The 23,110-nt window shown below is 29.8% G+C and overlaps 2 protein-coding genes across 3 annotated transcripts; both read left to right on the forward strand.

Annotated features, from left to right (window-relative positions):
• Nucleotides 1–4,333: 4,333 nt before the first annotated feature.
• Nucleotides 4,334–16,617, forward strand: LOC119671632 (SET domain-containing protein SmydA-8). Of its 2 annotated transcripts, none has more exons than XM_038082360.1 (2): nt 4,334–5,511; nt 16,007–16,617. In XM_038082360.1, exons 1-2 carry the CDS (start codon nt 4,615–4,617, stop codon nt 16,442–16,444), a joined length of 1,335 nt encoding a protein of 444 aa, XP_037938288.1. In that variant the 5' UTR covers nt 4,334–4,614; the 3' UTR covers nt 16,445–16,617. The 2 variants fall into 2 exon arrangements, with proteins under 2 accessions (XP_037938288.1, XP_037938289.1); XM_038082361.1 differs by lacking the exon at nt 4,334–5,511 and adding an exon at nt 10,393–11,399.
• Nucleotides 16,618–19,169: 2,552 nt separating this feature from the next.
• Nucleotides 19,170–22,801, forward strand: LOC119667172 (fatty acyl-CoA reductase 1). The gene is made up of 11 exons (XM_038076460.1): nt 19,170–19,394; nt 19,694–19,821; nt 19,910–20,215; nt 20,268–20,356; nt 21,425–21,534; nt 21,620–21,821; nt 21,889–22,066; nt 22,127–22,317; nt 22,374–22,523; nt 22,598–22,701; nt 22,764–22,801. Exons 1-11 carry the CDS (start codon nt 19,343–19,345, stop codon nt 22,799–22,801), a joined length of 1,548 nt encoding a protein of 515 aa, XP_037932388.1. The 5' UTR covers nt 19,170–19,342.
• The last annotated feature ends 309 nt before the right edge of the window (nt 22,802–23,110 follow it).

Below are 23,110 nucleotides of genomic sequence, written 5' to 3' on the forward strand. Positions count from 1 at the left end.
TTTTTGTAATTTTTTTTTTTTGGTGCTATCGGCTTGTTCTTTCATTCCTATATAGTTGCGTCTTCTATTTAGTGTTATTGCTGCTGTTAACTAGCGCTTTTCTTCGTTTTTTTGCTGTTCATTCAAATTTGTTCCAGTGGCTTTCTTTTAACTTGTCTGCAATTTTTGATGCTGTAAGCGAATGGATTTGACTTTAAATTATTTTATTTATACTTAGGTTTACATAAGCTTGAGTTTATACTTAACTTGATGTTTTTAATGTTGCACTTATTTATTTCAATAAACGATGTTGAAGATTTCATATTTTTTCTTTAGTTTTCTGATTTTTCGCTCTAGTAGATAGTACTTTGATAATATCTTTTCGTTTTTAGTGCTTTTAGTTAACAAGATGAATATATATTTAAATATACATATGTATACTAACTTAGTAAAGGCTAACATCTCAAATGATACGTATTAAATTTTTGTCTGAAATCGGGGAAGTGAGACCGAATAAGTTATATTGAGACATTTAAACTATGCTATTTAAGGTAATTGCATGTCATGCAAGTATGATTTCAAAAATATTTTTAATTATTTAAGTTAATCATTTTGTAAAATTGCGTAAACTGTTGCATACATTTAGGGTTTTTTTCTGATTTAAAGCTTTTGTGGAAAACAATTATTTCTTCATGCTTTATTTAAACTTTTGTGTGTATGTTTAGATGGCGGAGAAGTACGAATAAAAATTTTACTAAATGGAATTTTAAATAAATAAACTTCTAATATAATAATAATATATAAAAAAAATATGTTCATCATAATTCCACATTCGCTGTGTCCCCTTCCTATCATAGGAATACCTCTATTCAAAATTTCTTCAGTCAATTCGAGGCGTCAAACAACCCTGCAAGAGATGGCATTTCACTTACTTATGAGCGGTATGCACTCTTAGTTTATGACCTACGGGTTGTCAGGTAACTTTGTAGTGGTGTGATGTGGAAGCTGTACGAGAACCTGGATTAACGACGATAAGAACTGCGCTGGTATTTTAATGTTAAATGCAATAAAACATGTTGCCTTGTGTTTCACACCCTGGGTAAGAAAAATAGTTTAAAAAAAAATAACATGTGGAATACATCAGTGCTGGACAAATCAAATAAAATTATTGAAGTCGCACTTTATGGTAAATGTGATTGATATATTACTCTTCTCAATTAGATTAAATGGCAAATAAATATTTAACAAATAAATATAATTCTCATATTAGTTTTAATGACAAATATTGCATAAAAGAGTGAAAATAATAAAAAATAAAAATATGATTACCTCTTCAGCCCTCACATTCTTGGTTGGTGGTTATTTGGTTGCAGTTGCACCTCAATTAGTGATTTTCTATACCCCTAGTCTTCTATAGAGTAGAGACTAAATCCATCTCGTAGAATTTAGGATGTAAGGTCCTTACATTGATACAGCAAAATTAACATATCACTGCGAATATCACTAAGAATTATTGTACAGTTCAAGTTTATTTATTTTTTAAATTTTTTACTTAAAGAAAAATTTCAGTACGATTATCTTTTCTGAAATATTATTGTCATTCCGATCTAATGATATCTGAAATATTTACTTGTAAATTTCACAAGAAAAATGTTTACATGTAATGATTTTAAAATAAAATCCTCAATATTAAGTCGCCTCATTTAGTTTTTCATTTTGTACTTAGAGATTAATTTTGCTTAAGCGTAAAAAAATATTTAAAAAATTATTGCAGTTCGTGCCACCAGAAAAGCATGAAGGAGGCATAAAATTTAGAATTATTTAAGCGTTCAGAAATTCGATAAATTTTCACAAATTATGCGCGATACAACAAGAACAATCTTTTGCCTTTAGGCAACTTCGAGTATATTTTAAAATTTATATTTGAGAGACTTTGGCAGGTGTCATATCAACGTCGTGATTGTCTGTCTACAGCATTTGATAAACATGATAGATACCATCTGAAAACAATACGAAACAATTAACAAGTGCAAACAGCCTGAACAGAAATAAACTAATTGTTTGAGAAAAACAATAGAAGTGTGTAATTAAAGATGAAAGCCAAATTGATGAGCCAAATTGCTAAATCATTTAGATAGTCGTCTTATAGTAATTATTTTTGCATAACGATGCGAGTGAATAATATTTACAATCGAGAATAATATATTCTCTATTATTATATATAATAAAATATAAATATAATTTGATAAAAAATATACAAATAGAATAGAATACTAATAGATATAATGTTTTTCAAATAAAACAGAGTATCTACTTTAGTTAATTTCGGGTAGAGACTTTTTCGGATTTGAACACAATGGTCTGCTGACTGAGAGCAGTGGTCTTATCTAGTTCTACAGTCTTCGGAAATATTTATAGTTTTTTATATTATGTGGAATATTTATTGCTATATTTTTATATATTTCTAGATAAAGAATTAAACAAGTTCTAAGCATTTCTAGTAATCGCGCAATAAACCATAGCATAAAAGGCAGAAATCAGTCACTCTTAGATGTCGATCATGATATTTATTCCCAACGATAATGGTGCTTGATAAATATATAAAAAAATGACCAATACATTTATTATAAGTCCACCTGTCTGATTTTGAATATTTTGTACAAAAAGGTGTTGTTACATGATTTTCAGAATTAGATGGGAATTTTCTGCAAAAAGCAGGTCTTTGTAGACATGTTGGACAATGCCGATTTTAGTTCTTTCGATATTTACATTCATATATTCAATATTCTATAATAATAGGTGATTCAATATGTATTTACGAGAAATAATAATATTATTGGGTATAGAAATATTTTAATAGTCATTTAAGTGTTGAACAAAAAATGAGGAGCAAATGAAAGGAGTTTCTGGAAGTCACTCTAGAGAGATTAATGTGTTATTAAAAATGCAAAAGAACGGTTTTCAAACATTTGTATGAGAAAACTTGTGGAAGAGTAATTTGTGTAATTTAATTGCTGATATAAGATTATTTAAGGTTAAAAACACTAATAATACCATTAATCAATAAATCAAATTCACGAGATCTTTTTGTTTCCGACTTTATAATGATATGGCTATACTAAACTATCAACTTGAGGAAGATTGAAGGAAGTAAGTAAAATTAGAGGGAAGATCTGTAGACCAATAACGAAACTGTTTCAAAGAATATTTTCATTTTTTCCTTCAAAATGCCAGCATAGAGCAGATGTGTTGCGTTAAATGGATTATAATTTAATTTATATATGTATAGATGTGTATATAGATGTGTATACTCGTATATCAAAGTTTGGAAGTAAAGAACTTAGTCTCAATCTCTCTTGTAATACTGAATTAACTGAAGCTTTGTCTAAATTTTTATACAGTTTTAAACTAATGTCGTTAAAAGATCTTTAAATAATTGGAAATCTTTTTATAGAAATTTGAAGCATTAATAGGAATCAGAAATAAACTGAGGAATTTTGATGAACTGCATCTATACAAAAAATGAATAAACTTATGAATAAGTAATTTTCTGAAGATATATGAAACCACTAATCACATATAGGAACATAAACTCTATATTTTTATTACAAAAGCAACATACAAGTTTTCTAAATCAACATTTTTAAATAAATTGATAAACAGACCCTTTTTCTTTTTATAAGTATTTCTATTTTTTATAGACCACTATTCCCATAACTAATGCGTTCCATTTTTATCTGATCTTATGCGATGGCTTTCCAATTACGCCCATTCAACGATTGTGAAAATTATATATTTAATAATAATACATCATTGATCTAACTTTTCCTTGAGCTGCCTCCAACACACTCGTCAATCTGTCCTATTGTAAGTTTGTTTAGCTTGTTCTGCCACTTGCTTGGGATGCATTCATTACAGAATGCCTTAGCCATTTCAAGCGTTGAAACTTGATGTATTTTATAAGATTCTGCTCGTTTATTATATGAGCGCGCGGTCTATATACACAACGTATATGCATATATATATTTATGTGAATATATTTTTTAATAAATAAAACTTATGAATTTCTATAAATTTTCATTTGTTATTATAATAAAATTAGAAACAAAACTATCGAGAACATATGGAAGTTCTGGCCAATGTAAAAATAAACAATACGAAATAAAAATCAAATCCAAGAGAAAAGATAAATAAAATAAAAAAGTTTGTGTTTCAGAGAACAAAGTAATTAAAAGTTTTTCTAAATTTACAAATATATAAAATTTTCTCTACTCTCATTTCCATGTCAAGCGAGTCAAGAAGCACAATTAAATTTAGTGTAAAATTTGTATCTGAAGAATTTGTTAGTTTCAAAAACATTAAATGCACCATTAAAGATTATTGGTGGAAAACAAAAGACAAATGCAAAATGTCGGAAAATTAGGCTAGAAAAATTGATTATATGCTCACAGTTGCGGTCGAGTATTGTAGAGATTAAGTCGACGAAAGCAGCACGTTGCGCCGCAAGACCAACTGATTACGCAAAAATAAACTCAATCCAAACGGTTTTGTGTGAAAAAGTGGAATATTTCAAAAGAAAAACTGAATAAGTGAAAATCAGCAAATAATTTCTGCAGTGTTTAATCGATATTAAAAATGCCCAATCCAGCAGCTTTTACACCATTAATAACTGATGCTCAACTCTCTAGCGTGACGTCAACGCCAGAATTGGCACGACTGCTTGATTTGCACTTGGGAAAATATCGTCAAAGTGATCCTGCTTGGGAAGTAGCTGAGTCTGTCATATCAGGTCGCGGTATATTCGCACGGCGTGATATAGCCGCTTGCGAAGAATTATTTCGCGAACACACCTTACTAGTCGGTCCCACAGCGCACAAAAACACCAAACTGAATACCTGCGTCATATGCTATTGCCTCATTGAAGGACCTGATGTGCTCTGTTTAGCTGGTTGCTCACTGCCTGTTTGTAGAACATGTAGTCAATCGGAACAGCATGAAAAAGAATGCAAACTTTTTCGTAAATGGATACCCAAAGACCTAACTCAAATAAATCCCTGTTCACTGCGTATTTTATCGACGATTCGTTGTTTCTTCCTAGACGAAGATCAACGCAAACTTTTGTATGCAATGCAGGCCAATGCGGATAAATACTATTTACGTGAAGTTGCTAACGCCTCCGCTTGCTTTAAATATTTTCCCAAAGATCCTGAAATGTTGGACTATTTTCATCGCACCATCTGTGCTTTCAATACAAATGCGTTTGAAGGTCGCAGTAAAGTGAATGGACATGAAATCATGGTGCGCGCGCTCTTTCCATTGGCTGGGCTATTGAACCATGAGTGCACACCGAATGCTAGTCATCATTTCGAGAATGCTGAGACAATAGTGGTGACATCAACGCGTGCAATAGCTAAAGGGGAAGAAATCACAACATCATACACCAAAGTTTTATGGAGCAATTTGGCGCGTAAACTATTTTTAGGTTTGACTAAGCATTTTACGTGTCACTGCAGGAGATGTCAAGATCCCACGGTGAGTATCGAAATGAAGCTAATAGATTCGAATAATTATAATGTTAGCATTTTATTATTTTTTATAAAAACTTTTCAAGTACTGTGAAGTGTGTGCAGCAACAGAATTTCAGTTTGTTAATCGTGCAAGGCATAAAATTTAGCAGGCAATTAAGTTTTGCCATAAGTGAAAAATAAATTCTCAAAATGCTTGTTCACGTCTAGTACATAAATTTTTTTTTTTCACTAGAAGGCTTTTGTCTAATTTATTCATATCATTTGCTGCTTTTCATTCACAACTCATTGAAGACAATGGCAGTGGGTCTTCTGTTGTTTCATAAATAAAAAAATGGCTTTCACGCTTTTTGAACGCGTGCCTACGCAAGCTTTTTTATGCTTTTTTATCAAACATGTTTGATGCTTTTTTAAGCAATAAAAGCTGTGCTTTTGGTAAGCACCATAGTTCCTTTTATATAGCATGCTAGAGAAGTTCTCTCAGCTTTTGTAGCATGATATAATTTTGGTTTTTAAAAACAATGAAATACATTTTTATGATGTGTAAAAATGTTATTCTTGACATTTAGTTGAATTAGTTATTGATATATGAGATATAGATTTACTATATCTGTGAAATGAAAATACTCAGAAAAATTTTTGACCCCGTGAAAGAAAACGGGATGCATCGCATAAGAAACAACTACGAGATATAACGTCTAACTGAAGATAATACAATCAACAAATTTAAGAAAAAGCAGCGATCAAGATGAGTTGGACATGTGATACGAATGCCGGATATGAGAACATAGGAACCAGCAGAAGAAGAAAGCAATGGAAAGACAGTGTGCAGCAGGACTTGGAAGAAATGAACATAAAAAATTGGAAAACAAAAGCAAAAACAGAGAAAAATGGAAGACTGTTGTTAAATGAGCTTAGGTCCTATATGGACTATATAGTCACGAATGATGATAATAACTCTGATGAAATTGTATTGGAGAAAATTAGTTTCACTAGAACTCAACTCAATGTTTATGGTAGTAGCTTGTGCTTTGACTTGTAACACAAAATATATTTTGACACATCAAGTATATAGCAAGAGGATTATATTTTTAGATGACGACAAAAGCGATTAATTTTTAAATAAATAAGTAAAACTAGAACCAGACAGTATGTTTCTGAAACTGGAGTTTTTATCATTCTGACAACTTGGGTGTAAAGATATTAATAGCATTACTTAGCTGTCATCTTATTTTTGTGGAATACATAAAATATGAAATTTGAAACGAGTATTAAATAAATCATTATCGTTAAACTAAAAGCTAATTCACTGGGATTTTTCAAAATTGAATAGAAGTTTAGAAAGGAATAGTTATATACATTTTAGCATTTTTATACTTGTCTTAATCTTTTGCAGTTGCGGGTCTCTAAGGGAACCACGATCAGCAACAAATAGCTACTGTGTTCTTGTTCAGCACAGAAGAATAAAATACTTTAATACATTATTATCAGGTGGAAGATACCTCATATACTGTCAATGTGGTTCTAATAATTTGTGGCAGCAACATATTGATTTATCAGGAGTTAATAATTTATTAAGACATCCTACTTATCTTCTGCATATTGGAGTCCAAATAGTGTGCTGACCAGTAAACCTATCTACCATCATCATATCTCATATTACAGTATAGTCCCAAAGTAAAAGTTTCACGTGATCTTTTCAAGACAATATCAAACTCATTACATTTAGGTAACTCGGACAGTCGCGTGCCAAGTTTTGCATGTGTTCGGGGCGTCAACTTATAGTAGCGTTACTATATAAAAATAGAAAATCCGAGATGAAAGTGTTTTTCACGTGCGCCAAAATTCTTTTATGTATCTTGACTACAAGAATTATAATAAAAATAAATCTGCGAATATTCAAAAATAGGTGTTGAGAGAGAAGTAAGGGAAGTACGAGTATGTGTTTACAAATTATTAGACAAATGAATGAATGCATATTCTTAACAGTTAGTATATTTTGTAGTTTATTTGCGTCATTCATAAGTTTTTAAAAATTTCTTGTAAATAAATCATTTAATAGTTTTGTTGACATTGCAGTAAAGCTAATATAAAGTACTTATTCTGAAATTTCTAAAATAGTTTAAATTTGAAATTCAAAATAAATGTATAATTAAGCTAATTATTTTTCCTTTTTCTACATAAAACTTTTTTAATACTTTAAAAGTAATACACATTCCATGCATAATTATTTTCTAATTTCTACACGGTACAGGTATGCTAATGAATACTTCACTTAATAATGTGGACTTAATGCGTCACTTAAAGCCACATACAAGGATCTATAAGTAGCAACCCTGGTACTTAAGAGTTCCGTTTACTTTAATATTCAAAGTTTATAATTATGATCATGATATTATTGAAAGTTCCTCACCAGAAAATGTTTTTTACATATATATATTTTTCTCGACTTCGACAGAAAATTTATTTTCAACAGTAAGATATGTCTTCGGGAGGGTTATCAAAAGAAAAACTTCCAACAAATCAACTTACGGCTTTAAAAAGATTTCCTGAGGAACTGAAGGCATAATTATAGAAAAAACTGTTTGACAGCAGTATTATGTTTCCAGTAATAGTTGTTGCCATGTTATAAAGCTATAGCTTGCCATGAAGTGGTTAATACATTTAAGTTAACCTCAATAAGTTACATTTTAGCTTTTACAATAATACTTAATACTGCTTCAATACTTAACCTGCTTTAAAGTCTATGAGATTAATCCAACTTTCATCACAAATTTTGGTTGCTATATGCAATGTAGCTGATTCTCGATCGCAGTCTTAACGCTCTTAATTGCAAAACTAAAAATCTAGTCAGACAAACTTGCTTAAAAATGTCGAAAAAATTAAGTGGGTCTCTAGGATCACTAACAAAATTATATAGATATAACTCACAATATATATGATTGTGTGAAATCTGTTACTAAATTGTTGCATTTTTATCTGATAAAATATGACATCTTATTTTTTTAAGCAAATGCAATAAATTAATGATTAATATATATTATAAAGTAATCCAACTATTAAAATTTGTTTTGTGAAAAATTCTGTTAAACTACTAGTGTGTCGTCGCAACCATGTTTAACTCTCTCTACGTCTCTTCTCATTTGTATGTCTGAAAAAGAATGTCAGCTCTGCTTAGAAGCAAATGAATGTTCTATTCATATTATTTATCACCATCCCTAGGCCTGGTGTTCCTATTCCCATTTTATTTTGAGATGAACTGGGGGTCTTCTGTTCAGATAGCAACATAGAAAATATACCTTAGTCATACTACTGTATTTACTAAAAGTTTATTTCATTCTAATCAAATCACTAATGGAACTTTAGTCCATGCAAATTAGAATTCTAAGATTATCAAATTGAATGTGAGTGATATCTTCAGTGTCTATTACTGTATATATAGTTCATTTCATTGTAGTGCTAGCCAAAGTAACGTCGAAATAATTCAACATTTCCAGAACAAGGTTCTACGGAACATTTTAAAAGCGCCATGGTATGTTAGGAACAGCGACTTACACCAGGATCTAAAATTGTCCACAGTCGCTGAGGAAATAAAAAAGAAAGCAACAAGTCACAAACTGAGGTTGCAGCAATATGTAAATACAGTTAACATCATAGCCTCGTATGGGCAACCAAGACGACTAGACGACAGTTAATATATCAATATAATATAATACTGTTCTATTTAGAAATTGTATTTGATTGTAAAAAGGTGAGAATTTGTACTGAAATAGTGATGTTATTGACTGTTGATGTTGATGTTGGTGTAGAGATGTAAAGAAATTTATTGTATCATAAATTCTAAGCAATAAATATGTAATATGTTCATAGGCAAAATATCAAATATTTCCATTTACAAAGAATTTACTAAATTTTTCAAAATAAAAATAATAAATAAACAAAAAGAAAATAACATAAAAATGCACATAAAGAAAATATATATTTAAAAAGCCGCATTGATAGAGGCAAAAGCAAATAATTCAGAAAATTTGTTCTAAATCTCAGCAGTACAAAGCAGAAATTGCAATAAAAATAATTTATTTATTTTAAAAATGCCTTCAACTCATACGAGCAATTTGTATGAAAACCATACAAATTTATAATATTTTACATCGAGTACCCAACATTGCAAGGCCAGGACAGGACAGGCCAGGCCATGTATCTGCCGCACACGCAGATACATAAAAATTTCATTTTTCGATACGTCAAAAACCTTAAAAATATGCGACAAGTGCATCTGCAGACGAATCATCTGAGTTTCCCAGAGGCTCACAGAGGCTCGCAGAGGCTCGCAGAAGAACAACAAATTAGATTTGTCTCATTTAGAAATCAACATCAACACAGCAAACATCGAATAATCCAAACCGAACCGAACCAATCACCAAAACCAGAATTGCCATTCAGTCCCTCAGCGATTGACACTGCGGCTTCGTCATCGAAATTGTCATATGCCAGACGCTAACACATGAACGACGAAAATCCGATTAAAAATCGAGCAGAACGGGGCTGGCGCGCTGTTCGAATGAGTGTGGCGACGAGTCAAGACAAGAACCAAAAACAGTTTGTGCGGAAAATTGAAATGATGACGATTTCAGCATTTCACCATTTCAGCATAGCGGCGGCACGGCACAGTTGGGCAGCAGTGACGGTGGCAGCGCATATTGGAAACAACATTTTCATGTTTTCATATTTACGCGACTTTTTCAAATCTTTTTCAGTTGCTTTTTTGTATCTGGTAGATTTTTTTTTTCTTTTTGTTTTTGTTTTTGTTTTTGGCTCGTTGTTGTTTTGCTTTCTTAGCGCAGCCGAGCAATTGAAATTACAAAAAAGGCCCAAAAGTTATTGTTAATGAGCTACGCGGATAGTCGTTTGCTGAAAATCGCATAATGTGGACGTTTCAAAGCTAAAAAACGGAACCAGTCGAGAATAAATAAAATTTTATGTAAAACAGTGCAAACGCATTCATATCCGGTAGCACGTCTACTTTTAGTCGAAATGGCTGCACCCGCGGAGTTGCAGCGACTTGTGAAGTTGCACTTGGGCGAATTGCAAGATGAAACGACTAATTGGACAATTGCCGAATCGCCTGTTGCGGGACGCGGTGTTTTCGCGAGCCGTGACATAGCCGCCGGGGAAGTACTATTTCGGGAACGCGCTCTAGTTATTGGCCCTACGGCAAGAAAGGGTTCCATACTTAATACTTGTATTTGTTGTCATAAATTGTTGGCCGTAAAGGAGTTTTTGTGCAAAAATAAGTGTACTCTGCCTGTTTGTGATAGTTGCGCGGATTCGGATGCACATCGCAATGAATGTGAATTATTCAATCGCTGGCAGCCAAAAGAATATACAGCCGAAGAGGGCAGCATTTGCAATCCCATGTCCTTGCGTATTTTAACGGCAATACGAGTGTTTTATCTAAACAGCGAGCAGCGCGCCTTGATTAATGCTATGCAAGCGAACCCTGATCGTGGGTATAGACAGGAAATAATTAAGGCTGCGCAATCGTTCCGTAAATTTCCGACAACGGACAAAAAATTTATGGATAATTTATTTCGTGTTGTGGGTGTTTTAAATACAAATTCGTTTGAAGCACCATGTAGGGTAGGACCGCATGAAATTTTAGTACGTGGCTTATTTCCGTTAACTGCAGTTATGAACCATGAGTGCACCCCAAATGCGAGCCATTATTTTGACAATGGACAAGTGGCAACGGTGAGAGCGGCACGTTTCATACCCAAGGGAACTGAAATCACCACGACATATACAAAAATCCTATGGAGTAATTTGACTCGTAATATTTTTCTAAGAATGACAAAACATTTTGAATGCAACTGTTATCGCTGCAATGATAACACCGTAAGTGAGAAAATAATAGCAAAATATTCACTATAAGTGTATGTAAACCTACGTTAAAAAAATCGATTTTTAAATATATGTATTACGGGTTAGATTTATATATATTACATATATAACCATTTATAATAAATTTTTATCTGAAGCATTTAATATCGAACACTGCTACTTCAAAGTAATTGCTAAATATTAAATATTCAATCAATTAAGCTATCTATTTCAGTGTATAAATATCTGATAACAGATTATGTTATGATATACGTAGATTGTATATAGATAATATGTAGATAGATAATATATCAGTAAAAAATAGGTATCAATGCTTACACAGGCTGTTTTATAAAATGATTTACCTTGTTGGCTTATATGTTTTAACTGTCATAATTATAAATGTATTATGCAAATTATAATTAGTAGGTAGTAATTATAACTACTACCACACATTATATTAGAATAGATCTTCAATGATTGTTTAGAGGCTGCAATATCAGTCTTATCTATATAGCAATTATCAAACATAATCTTAAAATTTGCAAATATTCTATAATGATAACTAAAATTATACTTATAATTTAATAATATTACATTAAATTATTATACCAATTCAATATTTATTCCTCATATATTAGTTCATTCATTTTCAGCAAAAATCCTTTAAAGAAAACATAACTTCCATTAACTTAATTCTGCATTTTTAATAGAGAAATAGAGAATGCTTACCAAAAAACTAAACGAAAGCTAAATTTTTACAATAAATTTATTTTTGTGGTTCTGATCCCGAAGAAATCTCGCAAGTCCCCATATAAGTGAAGACCAAAGTGAGCCTTTGAATAAGTTGCAGACGATAAATAATTACAAAAATTAGTTCTTCTTAAAAATACCCTTTAAACGTCACTTTAAATAAAATAATGGTTGTTATTTGATTTATAGTTCAGGAAATCGTGTATTAAAAAATGCGAAACTATTTTTAAGATATACTAACGATTTTTTAAAAATATTTAATTCCAAAAGTTGCAACGGTTTTATTTCTTATGAAAAGTGCATTTTATTCTATAGACTCTTTGAGTTAAAGGTCAAGGTAGGTTAAGTCGTATACCCAATTTGCATAATCCACACCTATTTGTATATTAAAATTGATATAGAAAATAAACAAGCGATTATTAGGGTATTATTCCTTATTACGGCACTTCTGTAGATCACGTTTCAATCTCTATATCTCTCTGTTTACTACAGTAACTTCCAATATCAAGAAGCTTCCAATATCGCTAGAGAAACATAGCATTGTTATATTTTGGTAAAACTTCGCAAAATAAAAAATGGAAGATTGGGTATCATTAAAACTAAAAACATCAGTCTTCTGTTATCTTTAAGAGTATTGGCATATTTTTCAGTTTGAACACCCTATAACTTATACCTCAAGCAGTTTTGGTTTATAGCAATAGTGAGCACGTTTAGTTTAGGTATAGAATGTCACTTCTAGACTAGCTTAGTGTTAATGCTTAAGCGAAATAGTTTCAGCTTTGTTTAAAAACATATACATATACCTATGTAGTGCATAAAGAAGAATACAAAAATAATTGTTTCTTGTTACTATGTTATTATTTATTTCACTTGTGCTAATATACTTAAGTATAGACTTAATTATAGGTTTAATTCAATGATTTGATTAGTAGTTGTAAATGTACTTAAAGCTCAAATATTGATGTAATTATTTATTGTTTTATTTGACAAACAGACCAAAACTAAAAAAAGTAAGAAGGAAAAGAACTTAAATAATTAAAGCAAATTGAAAAGAATTTATTTCTTAGTCGAGTCTGAAATGTACTTAAATAACTACGGCAGAGAGAACAGCTGACGCATATAGAATTCTTGTTAATGCAATTTGCATAAATTTAAAAGCCGAAAAGCAAAAGCTGCAGACCTTGTATCTTCATACAAATGCCCTCATGCCAAAATGCCCTCATAAATTAGCTACAATCAATGTACAAGTGTCGTAAACCAAAATAGAATGGCAATCAACCTTGCCCCGCATTCGAAAAGTCTGCAGTTCAAAATGACGAAACCGACGAGGTTTATAAAGCAGAAACTAGAAAAAAATCTATAAACTTTCAAAATTTCACTGCATATTTTATCTTAATTAAATTATCAACTAAAAAACTACAAATACAATATCTGTGGACGTTAAAGACTATATCTCCAGTAGGTAATTGATATTAGCTTTGACTTTAATTTCAATATTTGTCTTTAAATATTTTATAAACGCTTAAGAGTTATTTAATAAACTAAATATAAAGTCAAATTAAGCAAATATTGTGGAAAATTAAGTAATCGCTTAAGAGAATGAAGTGAATTGTAAGGAAATACAATAATTGTTTCAAAAATATTTCAAACTGTCAAAAAATGTCGAAGACAAATTCAATTAACGATTTGACTTGTGTGTTTCAATGGAAAAAGTATTTTTTTTAGAAAGAATATTTAGAAATATTTTTATTAAATAATATAATTTTTCGGTTTCATATTTCTTAATGTATGTTTAAAAAATGCCAAAAACATGGAAGCACAAATTTTTCTCTAAAAAGTATACAGAGTATTCCCTCTAATTGTTTATTAGTTATGTTAGCAAAAAAGTTCATTTATTTTATATAAAATTTTAATTGGAACAATTAAAAATGAGTATGTCCTCTAGTAAATTTCGCTACATAAACACCTATTAGAGTTATTGCGAAGTCAGGATTGCAGTCAATTGTAAGTCAGGATCGATTATCTTCTGTGTCTAAACGATATGTTATAACCACTATTATCTTTCATTCTTATCCGTATAATATACTAGTTGGGTCTTCCATTATCTGTTTTTGTTCCTGGTTTAATAACAATTATTAAGCGGAATGCGTTACGGATGCAATAATCCCAACATTGCATATCAAACCTTCTGAAATAAAGTCACTAGGAACGGTATTAAGCTTAGCTGATGTCTGAAAAAGACACATTTTAACTTTTTATTCCAATTTTCTAAAACTATATGTTTTATAGTATGGAATTTATACATATCTATATAAAATTTATATATAAAATGTTATATTAATATAATTTACTTATTTAAATGTTAAAATAACTTTCAATGTAAATATCTACTTCGAATTATTTTTATATGTAATAGTGGTTAGTAGTGGTATAACTCTTTTGATACAAATATTATATAGATTGCTATCAACAAATTCTAAAAATGTTTATATTATTTGCTAGTGAGGTTATTCTACTGTAGAAGCTGAATAATATTTTGTTCAAATTTTGTCTTTCAAGTCAAAATATATAAGGAATAATTTCATGGAGCTATATATTACCTGCCTAAAAAGTGATATTGGATTGATTATAGGGTTTATTTTATGGAAATAAGAATGTACATTGTGGAACATTATTATAATATTATCAATTCTATCTAAGATACAGGAAGTTAAAATTGCAAATGTCTAAACTTTTTTGGTCAGATAAAGAGTTATTTGGTTTGTGATCCAATTTTGACAGTACTCTTTCAGCAACATATATTAAACAGAACTATGCTTTAGGACTTTAAGGATTGCCATTTTATATTATAAATCCTTTAACACCCAGTAAATGAAACTGTTTACCTTTATTACAAAAATGATGATGTTTTTTCTTCAATAATGAGGCTCATATTTCGCTTGGTGGATACGTCAGTAAACGAATTTGCTGCATCTAAGGAAGTAAAAATTCATAAGTAACCGGTAATAGACTATTAGATCCAAAAAAAAATCAAGGTATGGTGTGAAAATGATAAAAACGTAACAAAAACTATCAAACCTCATCACTACAGTGATATGATTACCAGTTTTCTTTGGCTAGAAATTAAGTCTATAGATTTGGAAGATATGTGGGTTAATGTGATTATTTAGACTGGAGTTATTTTATGGTATATGTTCTAATTTCGTCTAGAACTCTGAAAATATTAATGAATTATTATGCGTGAGCTATATTTTCAAAAATAAAAGTTATTCTTGGTTTTTATATTTTTAAGGCAAAGAAAAATTGTTATTTGTGCTTTTTAAAATGAAAAGCAACGTGTAAAGGCACATTATCATGTACCTTTTATTTTTTGTGCGTGAAAAAATAAAAAGCACATGATAATAATTATTTTTGATAGATATAATATAAAACAAATGTAATTATTATTTATTGAAAATTTAAATTTTATGATTTAAATGATTTAAAAGTAAGAAAAAAAATGCTTTATGTTGTTATATTTACAAGCTTCTTTTCTAATCTTTTATAATAAATTTGTACTTGTATAAAGTAGTACTTTTAAAAGGACTACCAAAAGATTAATAAAAAACTTGTTAATCGATTTATTTGATTGTCTAATACACTATATCAGTCAACAAACTGAAAACTCCAACAATAAATTGAGTTCGATTAGGTTAATTATGCCTTTCACTTGCAAACAATTAAGTACGATTGAGTACTAAAAATGGCATAAAATCAAAAAAAAAAAATAAATAAATAAAAAATACATAAAACACAATATTGTGTATGTTTTTCCGTATTTCTCAACTATAAAATTTTTTTAATAAAATTATTGTTTTTCTTTTTTCCAGGAGAATGGCACCTACCTATCTGCTCTGTTTTGTCGTGAACAGAATTGCAAGGGAATCGTCATTCCAGTGCAGACAAAAACTATGCAACCGGATTGGCGTTGTGTGACATGTGAAACTGTCTTCTCACATGCGAAAATGGCACGTTATCAGGACTTTGCGTTGAACACCATCAACAATCGCATCAATGCGAGCAGCGTACAGGAGATGATAAACTTCATCAATGAGTTATGTCCTCGCTTTTGTCCGCCGTCAAACTATGTATTGATTGAAGCAAAATTGAATGTGATTTGGCGTATGTCAAGATTTACTGATGTTGAGTACACACCAGAGGAACTGGAGCATTGTGAACGTTATCGCAGTGAAATACTCGAAGTACTTAAAAAATTGGGTGCAGGTGATTGCACTTTAAAGAGGCTTATTAGTGCGGAGATAGATTAAGAAAAGGAAACCATAAATCTCTATTTATGAGGTTTTGGAAAATAAATGTTTTATGCCCGAAAAATGTTGCAAATTTATAACGAGTAGTGATTTATGAGTAGTAATTCTTTATTATATACATATAAACTATATAGTATTTGTTTCTAAATAATAAAAATAATACTAATACTAAATCCAAATTAAATTATTTAAGGGAAGTGTGTTTATTTCTTTCAGAAATTGAGAAATGTTAATTATATTTGTTTATTAATGAAAATGTTGTATTTTTGTTATTTTAATTAGACGCATCCAACTTAATTGACATATTCCGACAGCTGTCAGAAGCGGCGTGGAGGACATGTTTTACAAAGTGGCAGCACAAATTTTACCATATTTTTCAAAGTTTTAAAGTTTTCTTTTTAAAAAAAACACATTGCAGAGATGCGTTTACTTTATGTATCTTGCGAAATTATTAATTTTTTTCTCTTTTTTTCAATTCAAAATCACACTAAAGGGTCGCTCTACACAATAATAAATAGATTCCCTTTCACACAGAGTAAGTCTATTTTCGGAACCCAATTATTCATGCAACTCTTGGAGATAGCAATTTATGCTTTAGTTTTGTATTCGGTCAGACAGAATTTCTATTTTTTTATATTCAAACCGCTCATTAATTGTATCTTCAAACATTTTCATTAACTAAATGTAATTTTCTATGACGTTTAAGTGTCTGCCGCTGCCAAAACTAAGCCGTTTGCACATTAAATTGGCTGAAAAGATTTCTATTTTCTGACAAGATGCGATCGTTCTAAAAAGACAAATTTTTAAAATTAAAATTCATTTATTAAAACGTTCGTTTCCTTCTATTTGTCTGAGATGACACAAATTTTATCGCGTATAAATAATTAATTTGACCCTAATTATAATACATAATCATATTCTGTGGTAGATATTTATGCAAAATAAATTAAATATAATTAAATAAAATATTTAAAATAATTAATTTAAATAAAAAAACGTAAATTTTAAATCATATTTTTTTTTAATTAAGCTTCCAATTGTGTTTTCGTTTATTTTTTTTTTATTTTAATGATTTTCTTTTATTTAAGACTATGAAACGCAAGGTTGAAATATTAATTTAATAATTTAACGAATAAATTTTTAGTTTAAATATACGATAGTTGTAAAGATATATATGTGAATCTTATATATATATATATTGTGAACAATTTTCATGTAAAAATTAAAACATACCAACTTATCAGTAAATTTTATTAAAATATATCGACGACGTTTTGGAATTCAAATGTAGTAGAACGATACGGTGTATGTTAAAGAACCATAAGTGACTATTTTGGAGCTCTTCGACATATGTGAAAATATATTTATCGTGTGTCCAATCACAGGTTATTATAACGAACTAACAATGGTGTTCATATTATGTGGTTCGAAAAAATAAGACTCGATTCAAATGAACGCGTGGACGCCAATGGCTGTGCATCTAAACCAATCGAAAGCAATCACGTAATATTCTTAAGCTTAAAGCGAAACTTTACATATTTCAAAGCCGATTCATTTTCGAATATAGATAACCTTGATGAATTATAGAAGCTGTTACGCCTGTATGTAGACGCCCCATTGCCAACAAATTTTTCAAATGAGCAATTTGTCAACAAAAAGGATTGTTAAGTTCTCTACAGTGAGAGATTATACGAAAATTTAGATATTAAAAAGGATTCAGAGTAATGGGTGTGCCCTCTCTAAAAAAAGCCACAGTAATAAACAATGGCGTTCTGTACCTCATTTCAACCATGGAATGGCTTTCACTGTTACCAGAATCAAGCAGGCCAAGGCTACACTGCAAAAATAAAAGTGTTGAGTGAAGTTTCATTAGGTGCACAATCATGAATCATACGACTCCTTTATCGACAAACTCAGAGTCATATTTTCCACTAAAGGGTGCTATATTTTTTCTCGTTGAATATTACTTGAGTTTGTGGTTTTGATTTTGTTATGATTCTGAAAGTTGACTTAAACAAAACATACTTTGTTTTGTTTGAGTTTTTAAATTTAAAATTTTTATTTCCAAATATTAGACACAGGTTGTTTGGTATGAAGTACACTATTCAAATGTCCTGTACGAGACATCCTATAGTACTGAGATCCTATAGTTATAGCTAGGATATAACGTGACGGTTATTTGTTTCTAAAGGGTCGTGAGTTTGAGGAAAGTCCGCTTCAATACAAGCTATTCCGTAAGCCTATAAAAAAATACAGTTATGCAGTTATTTTTAACACAATTTGAACACAGGTGTTAAACGATCCATATTGCAAAATGGCAAACTTGACATTTATTAAACGTAGAATATTTTCAATGTTAATATCTTTTAGTTATTGGCGAAAATAGAAGTTCAGTTAAACTGTGCTTTGTAAATACTTGCAAATGTGTTGTAAAAATGTGCAATGTAAAAATGATTAATTCGTATTTTGTATTTAATTCAAATAAATTCAATTCTATAAAAGTATTGTACCTTGTCACTATTTAAAATGCATTTGCAAAGCTAATGAGACGATGTGTAATTTTAATAGAATTTTAATTTGGTCTGACATAAATACAAGTGGAATAATTGAATACATTTTCACAAATATAATTTGCGTTACTTCGAAGTAAAAGTAAGAAAATAATATACTTTTAAAAAATTTAAGCTATAGAATCGAAACGTTTATATCTTGAGTTTAGTTTTTCTGTAAACCTCGGGAATGACACGCGCTTAGCAAACGAAGTATATTTTTGTGAGAAATTTTTTTGCGAAAGTCCTCACCACAGTGTTCAGAAAGATAGATAGATTTGTAATATATATAAAGCAAAAAAATTGAAAAAAATCAAATTGTTAATATTTAAAATAAATTCATACAAAAATGATTGCGGAGTTTTTTAAAGACAGTGAAATTTTTATTACCGGTGGTACGGGTAGGTGTTAAGAACTATACTTTTTATTATATCTAAGGACTACGTCTTTACGTTTAACGGTTAAATAAAATTATTAATTAAGTTATAAGCTTTTCTTTCTTCAACTACAAAAAAATTAAAAATATTTGTATCTATTAAATAACGGCTAAAATTAAAAAATGTCACAAAAAATAGATTAACAGCACAGTGGCTGTTTTTTATGCAGTTACTTTATTAATTAAATTTTATAATTGATTAAAATTAATGAAAACTAATCCAAGTATTATAAATAAATAAATATTAAATTCAAAATCTTAAAGGTGTTGTTGGTAAAGCGTTAATTGAAAAACTCCTTCGATCCTGCGATGTGAAAAGGATATATGTTTTGTTGCGTCCGAAAAAAGGACTAGACTTGAATCAACGTTTGGAGAAGCTACGTAACGCCAATGTAAGTTACCTTAGATCACATATTTTATATAATATATTTAAGTTACTATTTTAAAAAAAATTCATTACAAAAAATAACATTTGTAAAGGTTTTTAATGTGTTGAAAACAACTAATCCGGATGCTTTTGATAAATTATATGCAATCCCTGGTGATGTAACACTGCCATGCTTAGGGATTACTGAAGATCATAAAAAACTAATGGAAAATGTTTCAGTTGTATATCACAGTGCAGCCACTATACGATTCGACGAGCCAATGGAAGTTGCATTAAATTTAAACGTTGGTGGCACACTACAAACCCTAAAGTTTGCCGAATCTTTAAAAGACTTAAAATTATTTATGCACATATCAACTTTCTTTAGCAATCCACATTTGAAGTTCATAGAACCAAAGGTTTGTGATAATTAAAAATTTAAATATATTTTTAATTAGCTATATATTTTAGGTATACCCAGCACCTATCGATTGGAAAATATGTTTGGAGGCACTCAATAATAAAGACATTCTGAAAAACCTTAATTTCTTTTCTGATAAGTAAGTTTATGCTCTATAATTTTAAAAATTAAATGAAAATTAAATTATTAATTGATGAATGAAACATTTATTTATTAATTTTTAGAAGTTCTTAGATTTAAATTGATGTTTATCTTCACTTTAAATATATATAAATATATATGATTATAATACTGTAATACATTATAATAATAATAATAATATGTATTATTTAACTAAATTTAATATTTATTGCTTCACATAACATTAAACGTGTATCCAAGAATTAATGAACATTTTTTAATAGACGTATATTTCTTTTTTCTTTCTAAGTTTATTGCAGGGTATATAGCTACCCATTCTCTCTGATTTTTTTCACTTCATCTGTATATATACTGAGTTGTCGTCCTGGTAGTTCGTAGCGCACATAAATTTTTAATTCTATGGACTAATTTTTTATAGTCTTATAATCTGGTTCTTATAATGATTCTATTGCTTCTTTAAATTAGCGCAAACAAGTCTGTTCCTAATTACTTAATAACCGTTTCATTTATTATTCTTCGAATTGTTACAACTGACCCTCCTTTTAACAATTTTTCTGCTCTTACTATTACAGTTTTTCGTAATTGTTTCACAGTCATTGACATCAGCAGGATCAATAGATCCAATTATGGTTTCTCTAACCGAGTCTTTGAAGCACAGTTTATTAGTTACTGGTTGTGATGCTTGTCACGTTATAATAGCCATTTCATTCTATGGAACATTATTCGAATTTTTAAGCCCTTATCTTGACACAAACATTAGTATAATATATGTTCTTATGCGGAACAGTACTGTTCCGAATAACCTAGTGATAACCTAGTGATTCAATGTTTTTTAGAAAACGGTTGAAGGGCAATGAAAATTTTTAGGAAATTAGTGATTACATTAATTAGACCCAGTTCTTTAAAAACTATGGCTTATAATTGCACTGCTTTATTTAATTAAAAAGCAGTGCATTTATTATTAGTGAATTATTTTAAGTTGCTTAAGTAAATTATATTGTAAAGTCCTTTTTGTATTGAGTTTAACAAAAACACATCATTTAAATCTACTATTTCTGTCATTTAGGTTATCAGGTGGTTTTCCAAACACATACACATTCACAAAGAACCTGTCTGAGTCCTTAGTGAACGATTATCGTGATCGTTTACCAGTAGCCATATTTAAACCATCCGTAGGTAAATATCTTAAAAATGACTGTTACAAATCACCAAAGGTTTTGATACATTCACTAAAAATAATAAAATAATTCATATCATGTAGTCCTTTTCTCTGTGGAAGAACCAGAGCCAGGTTTTTCACCATCACTTATAGGTGCAATGGGAGTGTTTGCACTTGTAGCTGCTGGAATACTTAAAACGGTTTACATAAATAGAAGCATACCATTGGATATTACATTACAGGATATTGGAATAAAAGTACTACTTTACAACACTGTAGCAGCAAGCCGTATTTATGAAAAAGGGTAACCGATTACATTATAAATATTTATGTATATATCCATATCAAAAATAAAAATATGTATATTACAGAGTTCCAACAGAAACGCCCACTTATTTATCGTCTTCTTGTACGCACACTCCATTCACTTTTACAGAAATGTGTGAGGCTATGGATGATAATAAAGTTTGGGATATTGCGTCATTAGAACGCTCCTTTTTGATACCAGGTGTTTGTTATACTCAATCAAGATTACTGTACAAATTTTTGGTGAGATTACACGATTTTTGTATTTATCAATTTTATATAACAGTTTTTTATTATTTATAGGTGTTCACAAAAGAAGTCATACCATGTATGCTTGGAGATGTTTTGATTTCTGTCTTTGGTCATAAGCCGGCTCTGATGAGTAGTCTGCGAAAAGTTTATCATGCAATTGAAATTATGAAACCTTTCCTTTTCAATGGTTATACTTCTAGTGGTATAACAGATTTCGAAACTATATGCAAGGCGACAAAGGGGTATGAGCATTTTAATATATATAGCATGTTTATATAAAAGGTAAGATTCATTTTAGCACTGAGTTTGATGTGAATTGTTATAAAACATGTGCATATGACTATCCAAATTTGGTTGAATCGATTACAAAAATGGGTTATAAAATACGAGAAAATTTAATGCACCAAAATCCAAAGACACTACCAAAGGCTAGAAAAATCTTGCGCATGTAAGTAATTTGAGTATTTAATTTATTTAACCAAGATTTGTTTCTTATCTTAAATTTCTTTTTGGTTCCTATAGCAAGAAAAGAATTTACAGAATAATACAAATGTTTATGGCATATTATATGCTAAATTGGTTCTACAGCACCATTTACAATTTTATTAGTATAAATTTTTCAAACTCCAAATAAAAAGTTAAAATTTAAAATTTTTCTGTTTTACTGAAACATATACGAATACAATAGATTCTCATTCTCTAGAACTTCAAAAATTGATCAAATGAAATGTTCTTTAAGCTAAGATAATAGTCATGAAATAGTATTGATCCATAAATAATAAATGAATTAGTTTAAAGAAGTAAAAAATACGCTAATGTGATTATAACTATATACTAAAGGTTAGACTACGTTGCAGTGGCAACCTTTTGCACCAAAGCTCAATTGAGCATAAATAATGGGTCGGTTGAAAATCTATACATACGCTGGATCTGAAGAAACACCTTAATGTTCGAAATTTAAAGTGGAAGGGAACCAAACTGATAATGCTATGTTCATAAATTTAAAGTATGAAGGTTCTATCAATTCAGTTAGAA

The sequence above is a fragment of the Teleopsis dalmanni genome, chromosome 1, assembly GCF_002237135.1.
Source record: "Teleopsis dalmanni isolate 2A chromosome 1, ASM223713v2, whole genome shotgun sequence".
Lineage (NCBI taxonomy): Eukaryota > Metazoa > Arthropoda > Insecta > Diptera > Diopsidae > Teleopsis > Teleopsis dalmanni.